The sequence below is a fragment of the Oncorhynchus gorbuscha genome, linkage group LG21 (genome assembly GCF_021184085.1).
Source record: "Oncorhynchus gorbuscha isolate QuinsamMale2020 ecotype Even-year linkage group LG21, OgorEven_v1.0, whole genome shotgun sequence".
Classification (NCBI taxonomy): domain Eukaryota; kingdom Metazoa; phylum Chordata; class Actinopteri; order Salmoniformes; family Salmonidae; genus Oncorhynchus; species Oncorhynchus gorbuscha.
In genome coordinates this window covers 56,104,326-56,122,109 of record NC_060193.1, presented here as the reverse complement: position 1 = coordinate 56,122,109, position 17,784 = coordinate 56,104,326, and the positions used below count along the sequence as shown (strand labels likewise).

At 41.4% G+C, this 17,784-nt stretch overlaps 1 protein-coding gene across 1 annotated transcript; it reads right to left on the bottom strand.

Annotated features, from left to right (window-relative positions):
• Positions 1-15,376: 15,376 nt before the first annotated feature.
• On the bottom strand, positions 15,377-17,260 carry LOC124008169 (putative potassium channel regulatory protein). The gene is made up of 2 exons (XM_046319239.1): positions 16,409-17,260; positions 15,377-15,917 (listed from the first exon to the last, which is right to left on the bottom strand). Exons 1-2 carry the CDS (start codon positions 16,984-16,986, stop codon positions 15,662-15,664), a joined length of 834 nt encoding a protein of 277 aa, XP_046175195.1. The 5' UTR covers positions 16,987-17,260; the 3' UTR covers positions 15,377-15,661.
• Positions 17,261-17,784: the final 524 nt, after the last annotated feature.

The following is a 17,784-nucleotide window of genomic DNA, read 5'->3' as shown; positions in this document are numbered from 1 at the left end:
ATAGCGATCAGTAGGCCCAGTAAACTTGGACTAGAAAAACAAGTGACAACCAACCAAGATTCGTCAGCAGCGGCCCGCACAATAGCAGAAAAGGCGCGTGAAAGTGTCATTACGCAGCTAATCGACCCAAATACTCACATTCGACGAAGAAATCAGTCATAGTTCGTTTCAGGATCTGAGGATATTTCGGCGTCCTAAAGTGAGTGTTTTATCCCTGATATGAAGTTCTAATTTCTTGGTGAGTGATGGTGTGCATCTGCTGGTTTTCATAATTTGACAAAAATGTTTGATATCTTTCTATTTGGTTGATAGGCTAGAGATGAGAATAAACATGATTATGAATGGGAAAACAATATTGTATGGTATATGGACATCAACATATTCTGTATATGTTTAAAAAAAACACTTCATTTGTTATGACTGACTCATGTTGGCTCGACCTAAAAGCTTACCATACGCTTCCCAGTCGAAACAGTTCACGGATATATTATGAAGACGTTTTTGTGACGTTTTGGTCTTTTTTTTTCGTGAAGGGTATAATTGCAGACCGCAATCAGAGGCGTTTTCTGATATAGGTGTGTCTTGATATCAAGTTACACCAATTGATGCTAGCCATTGGTCTGTGGGCGTTTATTTTATGTCGGGACAACAGTTGTTGACAACTGTAGCATTGTAGCTAACCCTTTTCCTAACTTTAACCGTTAATTATCCTAACCTGACACGTACGTTATCCTAACCTTTATTTGTTGTATTGTAAAGCAATTCAAAATGTAAAATATAAAAAGAACAAACAGAGTATATGAACAACATTCATTGTCTGCTCTTGAGTTTCTAAACATCACTATTTTACAATTCCTCTTCTTGAAATGGGATTTTGAACCTAACCATAACCACATTCCTAACCTTATGCCTAATCATAAATTAAGACCAGTTATAGATCATTTGTAGTCAGCAATGGAGTGATTGCTTCCTACAAGAGCACAAAACATGTACATTTCTAGACATATTTGAAAGAAAATCTAGAGCTTTTTTTGTCTTAAAGACAATAACGGTATATCAATAATAATGCATTTTATTTTGTGAAGTGGTTTCTTGCATCAAATAACAAGAACATTTTCAGTCACCTCTTTGTCGGAAGGACAAGTGGATAAACAGGTTAATGTCAAACCCAGATTTATTTTTTCAAATGTCTCATGGAATGTTGGCCTACATTGAACACAACACATTGGCTGCTACCGTAGGCTGAATGATAGAACAGACAAGTTAAACTGTTATGGAATGCATTTTTTCAGTTGTTTTTGATGGTAGGACACACTGGTAGGCCTATATTATGATCAAATAGCCACAGTAGCTTACTTGAACACTGTCTGAAACTGTAACTTAAAGCGGGTACAGCCTCAGTTTTGACAGTAAACTCGAGCTGGAAATTGAAATTTGCTCAGTGGCAAAATCATTTTGAGGAAACAATGCTTCTATTTATGTGGATTAGTCCACCTTAGTTATCCTAAACTGCGATGTAAGCAAATCATCTGTGGCAAGAGCCCATCAGTCTCGTCTGACTAGTTTTCATGCACATTTTTTCACTTGAGAAATACTGCACCAAACGTCTAGACATCTAGAAAAATGTCAATTTTTTACAGATTTCTTGATTTATCTGATTTAATTTAAGCTATTTTGAGGAACTGTACTGGCTATGTTGTTGCTATGATGACACGAGCGACAAACAAAAGTAATATTGCCGCTTTTTCAAACAAAGGTCTTCGGGAGTATGCGAGCAGAGATGTTCGCCTAGCCGAGTTCTGCTAGGAGCAAACCGAACCTATGTATGCGGACGCCTCTACCAAATATGTTTTATAACTAACGCAAGATAGACCAGAGCCTGTCGTTTCCAATGGGAGCAAATAAATAATAGCGGGCAAAACAAGCAAGGAGGTGAACAGAGCCAAGCACGACCTAGTGAGAACCTATTGGCTCAATCTAGCATTTATTTGCATATTTCCTTTAGGGAACACCTACTCTGTCAAATGCGCGTGTGCAAGAACTCAAGTTTCCCTTGCACTCCTAAACAACACCATTTTAAAAACTTTGGCAAAGAGTAAAGTCTACAAAACTCAGTCCACTCTGTTTTTTACAGACTTTAGTTTTGGAAACTGTATGGAGCTTTGGTTTCATCAATGAGAAAATTTGCAGAACGTCGGCGAAAATCCATCTCGCTCCATCTTCTCCCACTGCCGGCCACTGGGTTTCCGCTCATCACCATATTTGGTAGTGAGTGGAAACGCCAACTTGATACTTCACATTTATACATCCGGTGAAATATCTGTCTCATTGTTCTATCTTATCTGTGCCTCTACTCTCTCCACCTAGGTGTAAGCATAGAGCTGAGGAACATCTGTGTGCACATGGCATTGAGGGACTCTGACTGTCAGAAGACCTGGGACCTTAGAGATCTGCAGGACTGTTTAAAAGCCATGGTGGACAGTCAGGCGTCTTCTCTCATCAACATGAACCATCCTGTAGCCATTCAGACATCATGCACGCTTGAAGAGATATGTCTGAGCTTCCCTGAAATCTGAAATGCTAATATCTCACTTTACCCAATCTCAGGGTTGATAGCCTATTGTTTACTTGAATGTACTTTTAAAATAATTTATTTTATATAAAATTATTGGAGGTGCAACTATGTAGGCCTACATTGTAAAAAGGAATGTTAGAAGAAATGATACTGGGACAAAAATGTGTGTTATGCAAAGTGTTTTATACAAATCCTTAAAGGCCTGAAGTTTCTGTCAGTTTGAAAAACCTACCAGGAATTCCAGATCCCAACAGTTGTGTACTGTAGACCTGCCCACGGTGGGTTGGCCTTTCCAAAGTATTAGTATGTTTCATTGGATAATAAACATTGATTGAATCTTTGTATGAAGTTGTTACTTCACAATTTGGTGGATATATGTTTAGATCTGACCTTATACAAGGCGTGACTAAAACGGCTATGTGGATGGATGAGAAGCATGGGCATGCCAGCACACTACAGGGTGGATCCAAGCTGCTGTTACCAGATGGCGCTATTTATCAAGGAAGTAGTTCTCAGTATTTTGTGCTAGCCCAGCACTGAAGTACCTGATTCAACTAATTTACTCGACATCAAGCCCTATAGCCCTTGTTTAGACTCTGTGGATCCCAGGACCAGGATTGAAGATCACTGCTCTTAAGAAATAGTGGTTCTTAAAAGGCTACAAGTTGTGAAAATGTTTTATAGTTAGACAGGTTTTTTTTATAGTACTACATACTCCTACTGTAGCTAGATACTGCATTAAAGTAAGTTAGTCGACAGCCCTATCAAATATAGTTGTGAACGCGAGTTCTAATACCTGGTCGGCCGTTCATGGGTGGACTCCATTACACAGGCACATACAGAACTCTAAGCTTGTGACACATCCTGTTCTCAGGGTCTCAGACGGTCCTAGACGGCTGAGTCAGGAGTCAGGGCTCGGGTCAGGGCCCACCATGTGGTGCGTGGGTGTCTAGAGCAGTCTGCAGTCTGGCTTTAGAGGTTGTCCCAGGATGTATGGACCCCCATCCCACTCGTTCCACTCTAGCATGTCTCCATTGTTTCCTAGGAGTTCTAGATAAAGTGCAAGATGATTCATTCAATAATGAATTAGTCCATTGAGTCATTGTCTGTAATCTGAATTTAATTTATTACCAGTTGTGACTAATTGAAGACAATGTAGCCTGGCAGGTAGCCTAGTGGTTAAGAGTGTTGGGCCAGTAACCAAAAGATTGCTGGTTTGAATCCCCGAGCCATCAACAGGGCGAACAATGTGCCCTTGAGCAAGGCACTTAACCCTAATTGCTCCTGTAAATCTCTCTGGTTATTAAGAGTGTTTGCTAAATGACGTTAATGTTCTGTGTACGTGTGTTGTCTTTATGTACACTATGTATTTGACTAATAGGTAATGACAACCCTCTAGACTCTGATCCAGTCTTTACTGCAACTCTGGGAGTATTACAAAAAGGATCCTTTCTTTTCAAATGATATTCTCTAAACCCTGCACCTGTATGGAGTGATGTGATGTGTGTATACTGTGTCTATGTCCATTTGAATGGTTCCAGACAGCACCTGTGTGATAGCGGGAGAGCCATGCAGTGACTCACCATTGTGGGAAAACTGTAGGCTCAAGAATATGTCCCACAGCAGCATAGGACTGTGGAGGTGCTAGACAGTGGGCGGTAGGTGGTGGTCAGAGGGAATTTCCCCCCTTGGTCTGATATGGGTCTAGGTAGGCCCTGACAGCTGATTGGACCTGTAACATGGTCTGGTTTGGTAGTTTAGTGTTAGCACTGTAAACCACATAGAGGGTTGTTGAAACGTCCTTGCAGTATCGGTACCGTTATCGAGTCGAGCTGAGTGAAATCCCTGGGAAGAGAGTCACCGACTGACAGACAAGTCACGAGTCACCTTCTCCTCTCCTGGGGTGGGAAGGGTGATGTCATGGCTTAGATGTTGGCTGCCATGGTTGCTGCACACAGAGCGTATAGGTGTGTGTGTGTGTGTGTGTGTGTGTGTGTGTGTGTGTGTGTGTGTGTGTGTGTGTGTGTGTGTGTGTGTGTGTGTGTGTGTGTGTGTGTGTGTGTGTGTGTGTGTGTGTGTGTGTGTGTGTGTGTATATAAATGTATGCGTGGGTGGGGAATTGACTAGTGGGTTTTCATCCATGATGTCATTCTAGCAGGGTGACTTTGGCATGTGGGAATATGTGACTGATTGGGATCTGCTCTTTACCCCACAGAAGCAGTCAAAGAAAGGACGTGCCTGCTTCTTGTGTACCCTCCAAAGAGACTTAATAATGATTTGATTTATAACCCAGAGATGGTCATTTGATCAACCGCACACCCCAACCCATCAAGTCTCTCTCCCCTTCTTCCATCACTCCTCTAAGGCGCCGTTCACAAAGGTACCCAATTCAGATGTGTTTTTCTCACTAATTGGTCTTTTGTCTAATCAGAGCAGCTCTGAAAAAGAGCTGATGTGAAAATATCTGGTTTGATTGGTCAAAAGACCAATTAGTGCAAAAAATACCAGAATTGGGTTGTCTCTCAATTCAATTCAAAGGCCTCCATCCCTCCATCTCTCTCTCTCTCCCTCCATCTCTCTCTCCATCTCTTTCCATCTCTCTCTCTTCTCATCTCTCTCACTCGCTCTCTCCCTCCATCTCTCTCTCTCTCCCTCCATCTCTCTCTCCATCTCTTTCCATCTCTCTCTCTTCTCATCTCTCTCGCCATCTCTCTCATTCCACCACTCTCTTTCATCTAGCTCTCTTTCCATCTCTCTCTCTCTCCCTCCATCTCTCTCTCTCTCCCTCCATCTCTCTCTCCATCTCTTTCCATCTCTCTCTCTTCTCATCTCTCTCGCCATCTCTCTCATTCCACCACTCTCTTTCATCTAGCTCTCTTTCCATCTCTCTCTCTCATCTCTCTCCCTATCTCTAGCTGGAGGGTAGTAAGGCTAGTACAAAGTTAGTGTACACTTTTAGGAAGGAATCACATTCATTCTCATTAGATCTGGATTATTACAGATTTGAAGCAATAACATTAATTCTCATTAGATCTTGATCATGTCAGATGGAAGGAATCACATTCATTCTCATTAAGTCTTGATCATGTCAGATGGAAGGAATCACATTCATTCTCATTAAGTCTTGATCATGTCAGATGGAAGGAATCACATTCATTCTCATTAGATCTGGATTATTACAGATTTGAAGCAATAACATTAATTCTCATTAGATCTTGATCATGTCAGATGGAAGGAATCACATTCATTCTCATTAAGTCTTGATCATGTCAGATGGAAGGAATCACATTCATTCTCATTAAGTCTTGATCATGTCAGATGGAAGGAATCACATTCATTCTCATTAAGTCTTGATCATGTCAGATGGAAGGAATCACATTCATTCTCATTAGATCTGGATTATTACAGATTTGAAGCAATAACATTAATTCTCATTAGATCTTGATCATGTCAGATGGAAGGAATCACATTCATTCTCATTAAGTCTTGATCATGTCAGATGGAAGGAATCACATTCATTCTCATTAAGTCTTGATCATGTCAGATGGAAGGAATCACATTCATTCTCATTAAGTCTTGATCATGTCAGATGGAAGGAATCACATTCATTCTCATTAAGTCTTGATCATGTCAGATGGAAGGAATCACATTCATTCTCATTAAGTCTTGATCATGTCAGATGGAAGGAATCACATTCATTCTCATTAAGTCTTGATCATGTCAGATGGAAGGAATCACATTCATTCTCATTAAGTCTTGATCATGTCAGATGGAAGGAATCACATTCATTCTCATTAGATCTTGATCATGTCAGATGGAAGTGGACGGAGCATGACAGGGCAGAAATCCATAAAACCCAAACCGCCTCCAGGCTTCATGATGACCTCATACAGATACAGAACACCCCGATGCCATCAGTCTGTCAGTCTCACCTTCAGTTATTGAGGGGCAGGGCCGGCTCTAGCCTTTTGCGGGCCGGGCCCTAAGCGAGATTTGGTAAGTTTTAGATTTAATTTCTTGCAATTCTACACATTTTGCCACGGGTGTAGAGAAAATGTTGCAGTTTTATAACAGATTACCTGCAATTCTACCCATTTGCCATGGGGCAGAGAGAAAACATAGCATTTTTATGACAAATTTCATGCAATTCTACCCATTTCCCATGGAGTGGAAGGAAATGGTTACAGTTTTAAAGCAAATTTCCTCCAATTCCACAATTATCACGCTAACATGATTTCTGAGTGAGAATGACTAACAAAATGAATGGGGCCTCCTGGAGGTCAGGGCCCATGGGGACGTGCACTGTGTCCCCGGTCGGAATTCGGCCATGACTTACTACAAGTTCAGATACCATTCAAATCATTGTTAGCTGACATGACTAATGGAGTGACTGACATACAGTAGCAAGTGAAAAACTGCTGATGCACAACTATATTTCGAAATTGCACCTGCTGTATTCTAGTATTCTTAGTATATTCAATAGTAAGTGGAGACCCCGGGGGCCCTAAGCAACCGCTTATGTCGCTTATGACTTTGGCCCTGTTGAGGGGAAACGTCTAATGGACATGAAACAGCTAGAGACGGTTCATTTAGATGAGGATTTAGAATAGACTACAAGGGAATCAGTCAAGTTTCACTGAGGGGGTTGTCCGTTTGTTGTAGTGTATTAACAGTAGTAGTTCCTTATTTTTAGTCGAGTACACTACCATTGCTAGCCACACACTGCACTTGCTGCCCATTCCCCATATCGCCTCTCACAGCCACACACTGCACTTGCTGGCCATTCCCCATATTGCCTCTCACAGCCACACACTGCACTTGCTGGCCATTCCCCATGTCGCCTCTCACAGCCACACACTGCACTTGCTGGCCATTCCCCATATCGCCTCTCACAGCCCCACACTGCACTTGCTGCCCATTCCCCATATCGCCTCTCACAGCCACACACTGCACTTGCTGCCCATTCCCCATATCGCCTCTCACAGCCACACACTGCACTTGCTGGCCATTCCCCATATTGCCTCTCACAGCCACACACTGCACTTGCTGGCCATTCCCCATGTCGCCTCTCACAGCCACACACTGCACTTGCTGGCCATTCCCCATATCGCCTCTCACAGCCCCACACTGCACTTGCTGGCCATTCCCCATATCGCCTCACTTCTGTGTGTGTGTGTGTGTGTGTGTGTGTGTGTGTGTGTGTGTGTGTGTGTGTGTGTGTGTGTGTGTGTGTGTGTGTGTGTGTGTGTGTGTGTGTGTGTGTGTGTGTGTGTGTGTGTGTGTGTGTGTGTGTGTGTGTGTGTGTGTGTGTGTGTGTGTGCTTCTCTTTGTCTATGCGTGTGTGTGCGTTTCTGTCCCAGTGTGTTTGTCAGCCCCACACTGCACTGGCTGGCCATTCCCCCCATATCGCCTCTCACAGCCCCACACTGCACTGGCTGGCCATTCCCCATGTCGCCTCTCACAGCCCCACACTGCACTTGCTGGCCATTCCCCATGTCGCCTCTCACAGCCCCACACTGCACTTGCTGGCCATTCCCCATGTCGCCTCTCACAGCCCCACACTGCACTTGCTGGCCATTCCCCATATCGCCTCTCACAGCCCCACACTGCACTTGCTGGCCATTCCCCATATCGCCTCTCACAGCCCCACACTGCACTTGCTGGCCATTCCCCATATCGCCTCTCACAGCCCCACACTGCACTTGCTGGCCATTCCCCATATCGCCTCTCACAGCCCCACACTGCACTTGCTGGCCATTCCCCATATCGCCTCTCACAGCCCCACACTGCACTTGCTGGCCATTCCCCATATCGCCTCTCACAGCCCCACACTGCACTTGCTGGCCATTCCCCATATCGCCTCTCACAGCCCCACACTGCACTTGCTGGCCATTCCCCATATCGCCTCTCACAGCCCCACACTGCACTTGCTGGCCATTCCCCATATCGCCTCTCACAGCCCCACACTGCACTTGCTGGCCATTCCCCATATCGCCTCTCACAGCCCCACACTGCACTTGCTGGCCATTCCCCAAACTTAAAGAGTTAAGACCTGGTGACAACTTGTTCTGGCTTTATTTCTGTACATCGCATTTGTCGGCCATATTTGTTTATGCTGTGGTGTCTGGTGATCACAACCCTGGATCTGGATTCTGTGTCCTGTCTTGTGTTGCATTGACGGGTTGGGCTACTGCTACTGCACAGATACTGTTAAGCCCGGTCCTAAAAGAATCTCTAGAACCTTCTCTCACTACAGATGTAGGATCTTAATTGGATCAGCCTGTTGCAAGAGAACTTTCCTGCAATGCAGGGGGGATTTAAAACTTGTGGTGTATTTGAGGTTTAAAAAGTCTTCTGAAGTTTGTCATTTCCACTGTTACATTTCGGTCTTGATTTTCCCTTCTAAAAAATGTATCAACCCCTACAAAAATGTATATTAATTATAATCCACATAATAATTCAAATGTCCTGATGCTGCAGGATTATTTTCTGGCTCAAATTAAGATCCTACATCTGTAGTTCCACCCTATGGTGTTTGTAGATCTGAGGGAAGTGGATAGTTGTAAGCAACATGGTAAAAGTTACCAAAGTCCATTTGGAAGACTGTAATAAAATCCTTACTTTATTGCTTAAACCTATCCAGCCCCTTCATATCTGAAATCACTAAATGGGAAGGGGCCTATGGCTAGAGGATAGGTCTCAGTATGGAAAGGGATGGGGACTAGTGTAATCGAAGAGGGTAGCAACTAGTCCTTTATAAATAGTCAGGAAGCAAGCACACGTGGAATGATTGCTCAGAAATGCAGACAAACATTTAACCTGTTGGGACATGAAGAAAGATAAAGATAGACAGAGAGAGATAAAGATAGACAGAGAGAGGGGTTGAGATGTGCACAGGGGATATAGGACACCTTTTGCTCCTGTGTTATCTTGTCTCCATGGACTTTAGTCCACCATTTTTACCTCATCAGTTGCCATGTAGATATTGCTTATACAGAAATGAGCTTCATTATCTTCTTTAGTTTTCATTAACTAATCTATACTGAACAAAAATACTGAACAAAACATGTAAAGTGTTGGTCCCATTTTTCATGAGCTGAAATAAAAGATCCCTGGATACCTCGACATTGGGGAGAAAAAGAGAAAGAAAAAATAAATAAAATATATATGCTTATTTTTTTTACATCACTGTTAGTGAGCATTTCTCCTTTACTAAAGATAATCCATTAACCTGACAGGTGCGGCATATCAATAAAATGATTAAACAGCATGATCATTACACAGGTGCACCTTGTGCGGGGGACAATAAAAGACAACTCTAAAATGTGCGGTTTTGTCACACAACACAATGCCACAGATGTCTCGAGATTTGAGGGAGCGTGCAATTGGCATGCTGACTGCAGGAATGTCAACCAGAGCTGTAGCCAGAGAATTTAATGTTAATTTCTCTACCAACGTTGTTTTAGAGAATTTGGCAGTACAATCAACCGGCTTCACAACCGTTGACCACGTGTAACCACGCCAGCCCAGGACCTCCACATCCGGCTTCTTCACTTGCGGGATTGTCTGAGGAGGGGGATGGGGGTGCTGAGTAATATTTCTGTCTGTTTGTGGGGAAAAACTTGTTCTGATTGGCTGGGCCTGGCTCCCCAGTGGGTGGGTCTAAGCCCTCCGAGGCCACCCATGGCTGCGCCCCTGCCCAGTCATGTGAAATCCATAGATTAGGACCTAATGAATTTACTTCAATTGACTGTTTTCCTTCTATGAACTGTAACTCAGTAAAATCTTAGAAATTGTTGCTTGTTGCGTTTATATTTTTGTTTAGTATATACTTTATTCATACAGGGGATCCCCACTCTACCAATTCCACTGAAACATGGGCTTTCAGTTGTCCCTGTAAACTGGGTAAATTTGAACACAATTGAATGTAGGCTATGTTTGTTGATAGGATCCACTGTCATGTTTTCTTTCACTTATGGGACATCAACTGATTCTGAGGTTGGCCTTTTGCAGATACTGTGGGTCTTCTGTTGCAATAGCAGACACGTCTGTCATCTCCGATGCCTTTTGTCGATACAGACACATCAGAGAAAGTGATGCAACAGTTTGTCTTTATGCCATGCTGTTACTGTACTTTGGTAACAATGTAGACCAATCACTCAGCTGTAGTTGCAAGTGAGGTATAAGACAAATGTAAGAAAACTGGACGAATTTATGTTTCAAATTCGTTCCATGTAAGAGTAAATAATATTAAACATGAATACAATCTTCGGGTTGCACGAAGACGTCACAGATTAAAGCGGGATTTAGTAATAGGCATGATATTTTACAGTATTTTATCCATAGACCTATAATGAAGATTTTGATAAATGAAAAACACCTTTGTAAGACCAATGTTCCATTACACAGGCCTCCGATACATTACATACATTATTTCAAGGATTAAAAGGGTTCATAGACTATAAACTATATAATGCGTTCCAAATATTAGCTCATTGCTATTCAAATGAAGACGACAAATTCAGAGTTTTGTTTTCCAACACATTTTTCTTTTCGATAATCAGACTGGGCTAACTTATTTCAGTGAGCACGCGACAATACTATTCCAAGCAGAGTCGATGATCGTTTGTTGAGTAGCCTTACTATGTCTGACTGCAAATATTTTCGAAAACTAATTGTTTATATTTGGTGTATATTCCTTTCAGAAAGACTTTCAGCCTACAGCTATAGCGTGTACATTAATTGAAAATGGAACTGTAATGAAACAAATTATGTTTTAATTGAACAACAAGCTAGAAATGTACTACATGTTATGTAGCCTAAGTAGTGTGACATCAAAATGTAAAATAAATCATTTCAAATAAATTACCACACTAAGGATGAAACTAAGCGTGAAAATGTATATAATTTACGACTAAACACATGCACCTTCAAAATACACAATTTTGCTCTTACAATTTTGATCACAGAAAACGAGAAACAAAGTTATGATATTGAAAATGTGTGCTACATGAAACGAGAAGGATGTGGACAACAATGTAAAAATGTAAAAGATTAAGGCAATTCCACCAACAACACTTCCAACTGCTAATTCATTGTATGAAGCAACTTTAAAACAACATTATCAACGAATGGAATATTTCCATCATCATTGCAATGCAGTGCAGCCAGTGTTAGTTGGCGTTGACGCGCGAGAATTCCGCACTGTCGGGCCTCCGTTTATCCAACCACGCAAAATTACGCCCCAAATAGTTCATAATACAGAGTTAAAGAAAAGGCCTGACAGCTCCTGACGACCAGCGGTGGAAAAAGTACTCAATTAGATACCTTAATAGAAAATAACTCAAGTAAAAGTGAATATCACCCAGTAAAATACTACTTGAGAAAATTCTAAAAGTATTTGGTGTTAAATATACTTTAGTATCAAAAGTAAATGGAATTGCTCAAATGTACTTATTAAGTATCAAAAGTAAAAGTACAAGTATAAATAATTTCGACTTCCTTATATTAAGCAAACCAGACGGCACAATCTTCCTTTTTTATTGGATAGCCAGGGGCACACTCCAACACTCAGTCATAATTTACGCATGTGTGTTTAGTGAGTCCGCCAGATCAGAGGCAGTAGGGATGACCAAGGATGTTCTCTTGGTAATTATGTGAACTTGACCATTCTTGTCAAAATGTAACGAATACTTTTGGGTGTCAGGGAAATGTATGGAGTTAAAAGTACATTATTATCTTAAGGAATGTAGTGAAGTAAAAGTTAAAGTTTCCATAAATATAAATAGTGCAGTACAGATACTGAAAAAAACGTCTTAAGTAGTACTTTCAAGTATTTTTACTTAAGTACTTTAAACCACCGCTGAAAACTATAGTCATCACTTAACCGAACTTCGAAAGGCGACTTCTTCTTCTCTCCCCGAGGCGCACGTCTTTGGAAGAGGGCTCGCCGATTATGGTTTTATAGAGATGGGGGGGGGGGGGGGGGGGTCGCGCTCTGTCTATATATAAAGTCGATGGAGGATGCGTTGATCTATTGGTTCGTGTGTATTAGCTCTTGTGTCGGCTGAGGTCAAGTGATCTCCCTATTTTCTTCAAATGCCTTCGCCCCGCCTCCCTCGCAAAACTAGCGCTATGGGGTAGCCTATAAATAGGCTACTACAGTAGTAACAAAAGAATAGAACTTCCTTGAAGCGTGATGACCGGCTGGTTAAACTCACTGGGATATTATGTTGTTTCAATCCGCGGCTTCCTGTGCACATTGGGAAGAGTCTAAACGGGATCATTGGCTGTAGGCTACCGTCTCCAGGTGTCATACGCGCAGGTAAGTAGCACGATGTCTACTCATTTTACTCTCACTCAGTCGGTCTGTAACATTCTTTTCGTGAGGTCGTTGCGTGACAGTTGTTGTGACCGTTATTCTCACTCAGTCTGTCTAACATTTTTTTGTCAAATCGGTGTGTGCAGTTGTTGTTATGATTGCCGTGTGCGTTCCTCAATAAATACAACACTTGAAATAGCCTACCTTAAAATATTAATACATTTCATAAATTACAATTATAGTATAGCCTGTACACTTCCTTATTTGTATTTGATTAACAGGTACATACTAATGCTTGATGTGGAGGGTCGACTGTTTACAATAACAATGACCTCGTGTAACAGACAGTAGACTCAGCCACTGGAGAAAAACAACTTTTGAGGCATCAACAACTAGATCAATTTAAAAACGGGTTACATCATCAACTGTAACCAATAAAAGGCGGGACTTCCGTTTCAATTGCGGCGGAGTTCTCCACATCAACTGCTGTTTTATCACTGCCAGAGCCTACGAAAATATGTAATAAGTGATAGAAATAAATATAAATGATTAAAAAATATATATTATATAATGCAACAATGCATGGGCTTTGTTAAATGTGCTAAATTAACACTTTTGCCTTTTACTTATTTCTGAAAGGATTGTTTGAGTTAGATTAATAATATTTTTATACAAACAACACACGTCTCAGCAACCATTACACACTGTAACTAAGTTTCTATGACATACAGACGTTTACAGTTCAACGAGAGTGGCTGAAGTGAAATACCCCGTCAGCAGGGTTAAATGTAACAGGCTGCAGGATTCAATGTTACACTCTTCAATTTTAAAAATAAGTGGTAATTGAAAAATGTTATGATTTGAAACTGATATTTAGATGGAAATACACTAAGTTGACAAAACATATTTTGATTACATTTTTTGGGCATGTCATATTGGCCAAAAACGAATTGTCCAAAATTAATATAAGCATTCAAAAAGGTATTATCTTAGTTGTACTGGGAAACTTGATGTAAAGAAGTGAAATGTTATATAATTATGTGAATGTGTCTAAATACCATATAAAATATCAAATTATAAAATGTGTTTCATTTGACCCCCAATTACTTATTTTAATCTAATCTGAGTCTATTGAAAAAAATACTAGAATCATTATTGTCATCAACTAATCAAAATATCTATTCTTACGGATAAATTATATATGATTAGATACATGGGGAATGTTCCACTGGTCATTAAAAAAATGGAGGCATCAAGACTATTCATGTTAGGCCTCAAAACACTTTGACCAATAAATAAAAAAAGATTGACTGGTACTCCTAAAACATCTCAGGTATGTAGAGACATTAACCAAGTATTAGCACATTGAATAACAGCTTTCTAAGTGGTTTCCAATTTGTAGGTGTTACAACTGACCCTGTGCATACTACCACTTGTGCCATAAAGGCCCATACCTCATGGCAGAGGATACAGCATGCTGTTATTGTTCCATGACCATGCCATCCCAACCTCATTGGCTTTTCTTGTCTTGTTTCAGATAGAGGAGAACTCTAGCCATCCTTCATACACAGCTGATGGGTATGTGTGAATGTGTTAGTGTAGATGTGTCAGGCCTTGCAGTGCTGAAGCAGCACAGAATGGTTTGTGGGTAATACAGGGATACAGGCTGTACTGTGCTGTTGCAGTAACGCCTGGAGAAACATGGAAAAAAGGATTGGAAGAGTGAAAGCAATACACAAATAGTTCCACCTGCTAGCTTATGTCCTGGAGGGCCACGGTGTATGCAGGCTTTTGTTACAACCCAGCTCTAACACACCTGATTCAACTAATTGTGGTTTAAGACCACAATCAATTAAATCAGGTGTGCCGGAGCACAAGCCTGCATACACCATGGCCCTCCAGGACCAGAGTTGCCCAACCTGTGCTTACACCTATCCTATCCTCTCAGACCTATGATAAGTGTCTAAGGGCTTGAGAGTTCTAAGGGCTTGATAAGGGCTTGATAAGGGCTTGATAAGGGCTTGATAAGGGCTTGATAAGTGTCTAAGGGCTTGATAAGGGCTTGATAAGGGCTTGATAAGTGTCTAAGGGCTTGATAAGGGCTTGATAAGGGCTTGATAAGGGCTTGATAAGGGCTTGATAAGTGTCTAAGGGCTTGATAAGTGTCTAAGGGCTTGATAAGTGTCTAAGAGCTTGAGAGTTCAGCCAGGGTACAAGAGAGGATGGCTGTGGTGTTACGTGCATGTTTGTAACAACGTGAGCGAAACCTGGACATCCGAGGCTTGTGACCGCCATTCTGTGACTGGCTGCCTTGCTGTAGCAGCACGTAAATATTGGAGTTCACCACTGCTGAAGCCTCCAGTATTGACGGTGCTGTTGAAGCAAAGCATTGCCGTTTGACATCAGTCTATGGGCTACCTGGTTGAATAAAACAACGTTTTTTTTCATGTTTTATTTGTGTTCTTGATCAAATACATTCTCAATTCTATTTCAATTTAGAGAATTGTACTTTTGGAAATATACTTTAGGACACAGGAAATTGATGTCAAATAAAATATACTGTATAAATTGAGACTAATGGTGAGGTGAAGCATATTGACATTATGGCCATCAACATTATTATCCTTTGTCGCCATCTGCTGGTCAATCCAGTCTGACTCGCAGAGAATGGATCCATCTCAATAGTCTGAAGTCCACTGATATGACAGAACTGGACATGGAAAGGGAACCATTTCAGACTTTTGAGATGCACCCTGACACTGAGTTCACTTTTTCTTTCCTTCAACAAGCTGGCTCTGTGTGTTCTGTCTTCTGAGATGTTCTGCCCTGGGGGTTTCACTCAGTACAACGATCTGGGTATTCCTGCTCCTTTCAAACATGTAGCATTCAGTCTTCTCCTCTTGGGAAACTGTCCTTGTGTCGATCAGGCGAAACCCATCCTTCAGAAGGGTGTCTACCAGCAGGCCCAGGACGTTGGTGCTGTTGAAAAGCTTTCTGTCATCCGGCTCAATAGTTACAAACCTGTAAGAGTAAAACAATGCAAGTTTGGTCTTTAAAAATTGTGCATAATATAGTTCTTTGAATAAACATACAAGAGTTATTAAGGATCCAGTGTTTCCCCTAACATTACACAGGTGAATGCCTATAAACTAGGCAGCTACCTGCTCCCCATGGTCCCGGACTTCTCACTTCCCCCCTGCTGCTCCCCCAATGGACAATTCCTCAGGGACATTCTACCTTTACCCTGCCCCCACCCCCCAATGGACATGTATTAGTGTTACAGTTGTAAATATGTATATATTTTAATTATTATTTGTATTGTTTCATTCACTTCTCTTTTTGACCTGCACTGTTGGAGCTCTGAGCTTAAGAATTTCACTGTATCCTGCAATTACATCTGCAACTCTGTGCATGTGACTAATAAACTGATCATACAATATGGAGCCCTTGAGGAATTGGCCAATGGGAGACACTGAGATGGGTATAATAGGGTGAGTGTATCTTCCCCTCACCTGGCAGAGAAATCATCACTGGCTAGTTGGTCAGTCCCACAGTGGAACACCATGTTGTGGTGAGAGGGTCTCTGGACTGGTACAGGATGAGGTGTGCTGGAGTTCTGAGGCAGGTGTGGGAAATTCCCATTCAGATTTGGATGTTCCACAAAAATGGATATCCTTCTCGCCAAAGCCTCCAGAGTTTTGTTGTTGGAGCAGAATATTTGGAAGAATCCGTGAGTTTCCTGGACAGAGAAGCGCAACTCTAGAACCTCAACTCTGGATCGATGGCTGTTCCTCTCAACCCAAAGTGCCAAAGGATGCAAACCATAGAACTGTGCTTCTTGAGCCAAGCCATTGTAGTCAGAGAATTCTGCTGGCAAGGTGATTTGACCTGTCCTCATATAATCCAGGATGTATTTAAAGAAAGTTCCATCTCTATCTACAAAAACTTGTCCACTGATAACTTTAAAATCTACGTCTTTGCCATCCAGGATCCTAGCTATTCTTGAGTCTTGGTGTCTTCTGAGAGTTAACAGAGTAGTGGTGAATGTTTGACCTCCAATATTGAATGTTATTAAGTCCTGGGCACTCATGTTTAGATGACTAACAGTTTAAATCATTGCAGACAAGAATGGGTCTAAGGAGAGGAGTGGTATTCAGCGAACATATCCTGGCAACACCAACTGTAAACAAAACAAATTTCATGCTAGGTGAGTGCAGTCACATAACTTCAGTTGGAGACAGTACAGAATGTTACCACTAGGGGCTAATATGAGCCACAAATTGAAATTGATCATTGAGCCCCAATGGAGTAAATTGAGTAATAAAACACAGGAGGTTGGAGGCACCTTAATTGGGGAGGACGGGTTCGTGGTTATGGCTGGAGCGGAAAAGTATCAAATACATGGTTACCATAATTATGAGCTGTGCTCCCCCAACAACTTCAAGTGGTACTAAAGTTACTAAATGGAGTACAGAGAGGTTGGCCCCCAGATGGTTGGTTTGGCTCCTGACAGTAGACATTGGTCTAAAGTTACATCTACATTCAACATGGGATTAGCATTACCCTTTTTTTGTTGCATTGTTTTTTATGCTTTGTGTCTCTTTTATTCAGTCTACCCTCCTGTCCGTTTAGTTCAATAAATGACAGTGAGTGGCACTTAATCTGCACTAATCTGAAAAAAATAGGATGGGTAAATATGTGAGCATATGTTTATGTAGTTTCCTCAAATTCAATGTGATAATGTTTATTTAGTTGTAGGTAATACATTAAAGCAATAATAAACAACAAACTAGTAGTGATTTGATAGTTTTTCTGTTCAGATATTAGTGTAGCTACATTTGTGTGGATTAACAGTAAAGTCAATTCATTTCTTGTTTAATTTGTGAAG

Bases quoted from the DNA above. Each gene is read 5' to 3' on its own strand.
- LOC124008169 (XM_046319239.1), bottom strand. From the start codon at position 16,986: ATGAGTGCCCAGGACTTAATAACATTCAATATTGGAGGTCAAACATTC. The intron at 15,918-16,408 runs GTGAGGGGAAGA...TTACTCTTACAG, and splicing joins AGTGATGATTTCTCTGCCAG to GTTTGTAACTATTGAGCCGG.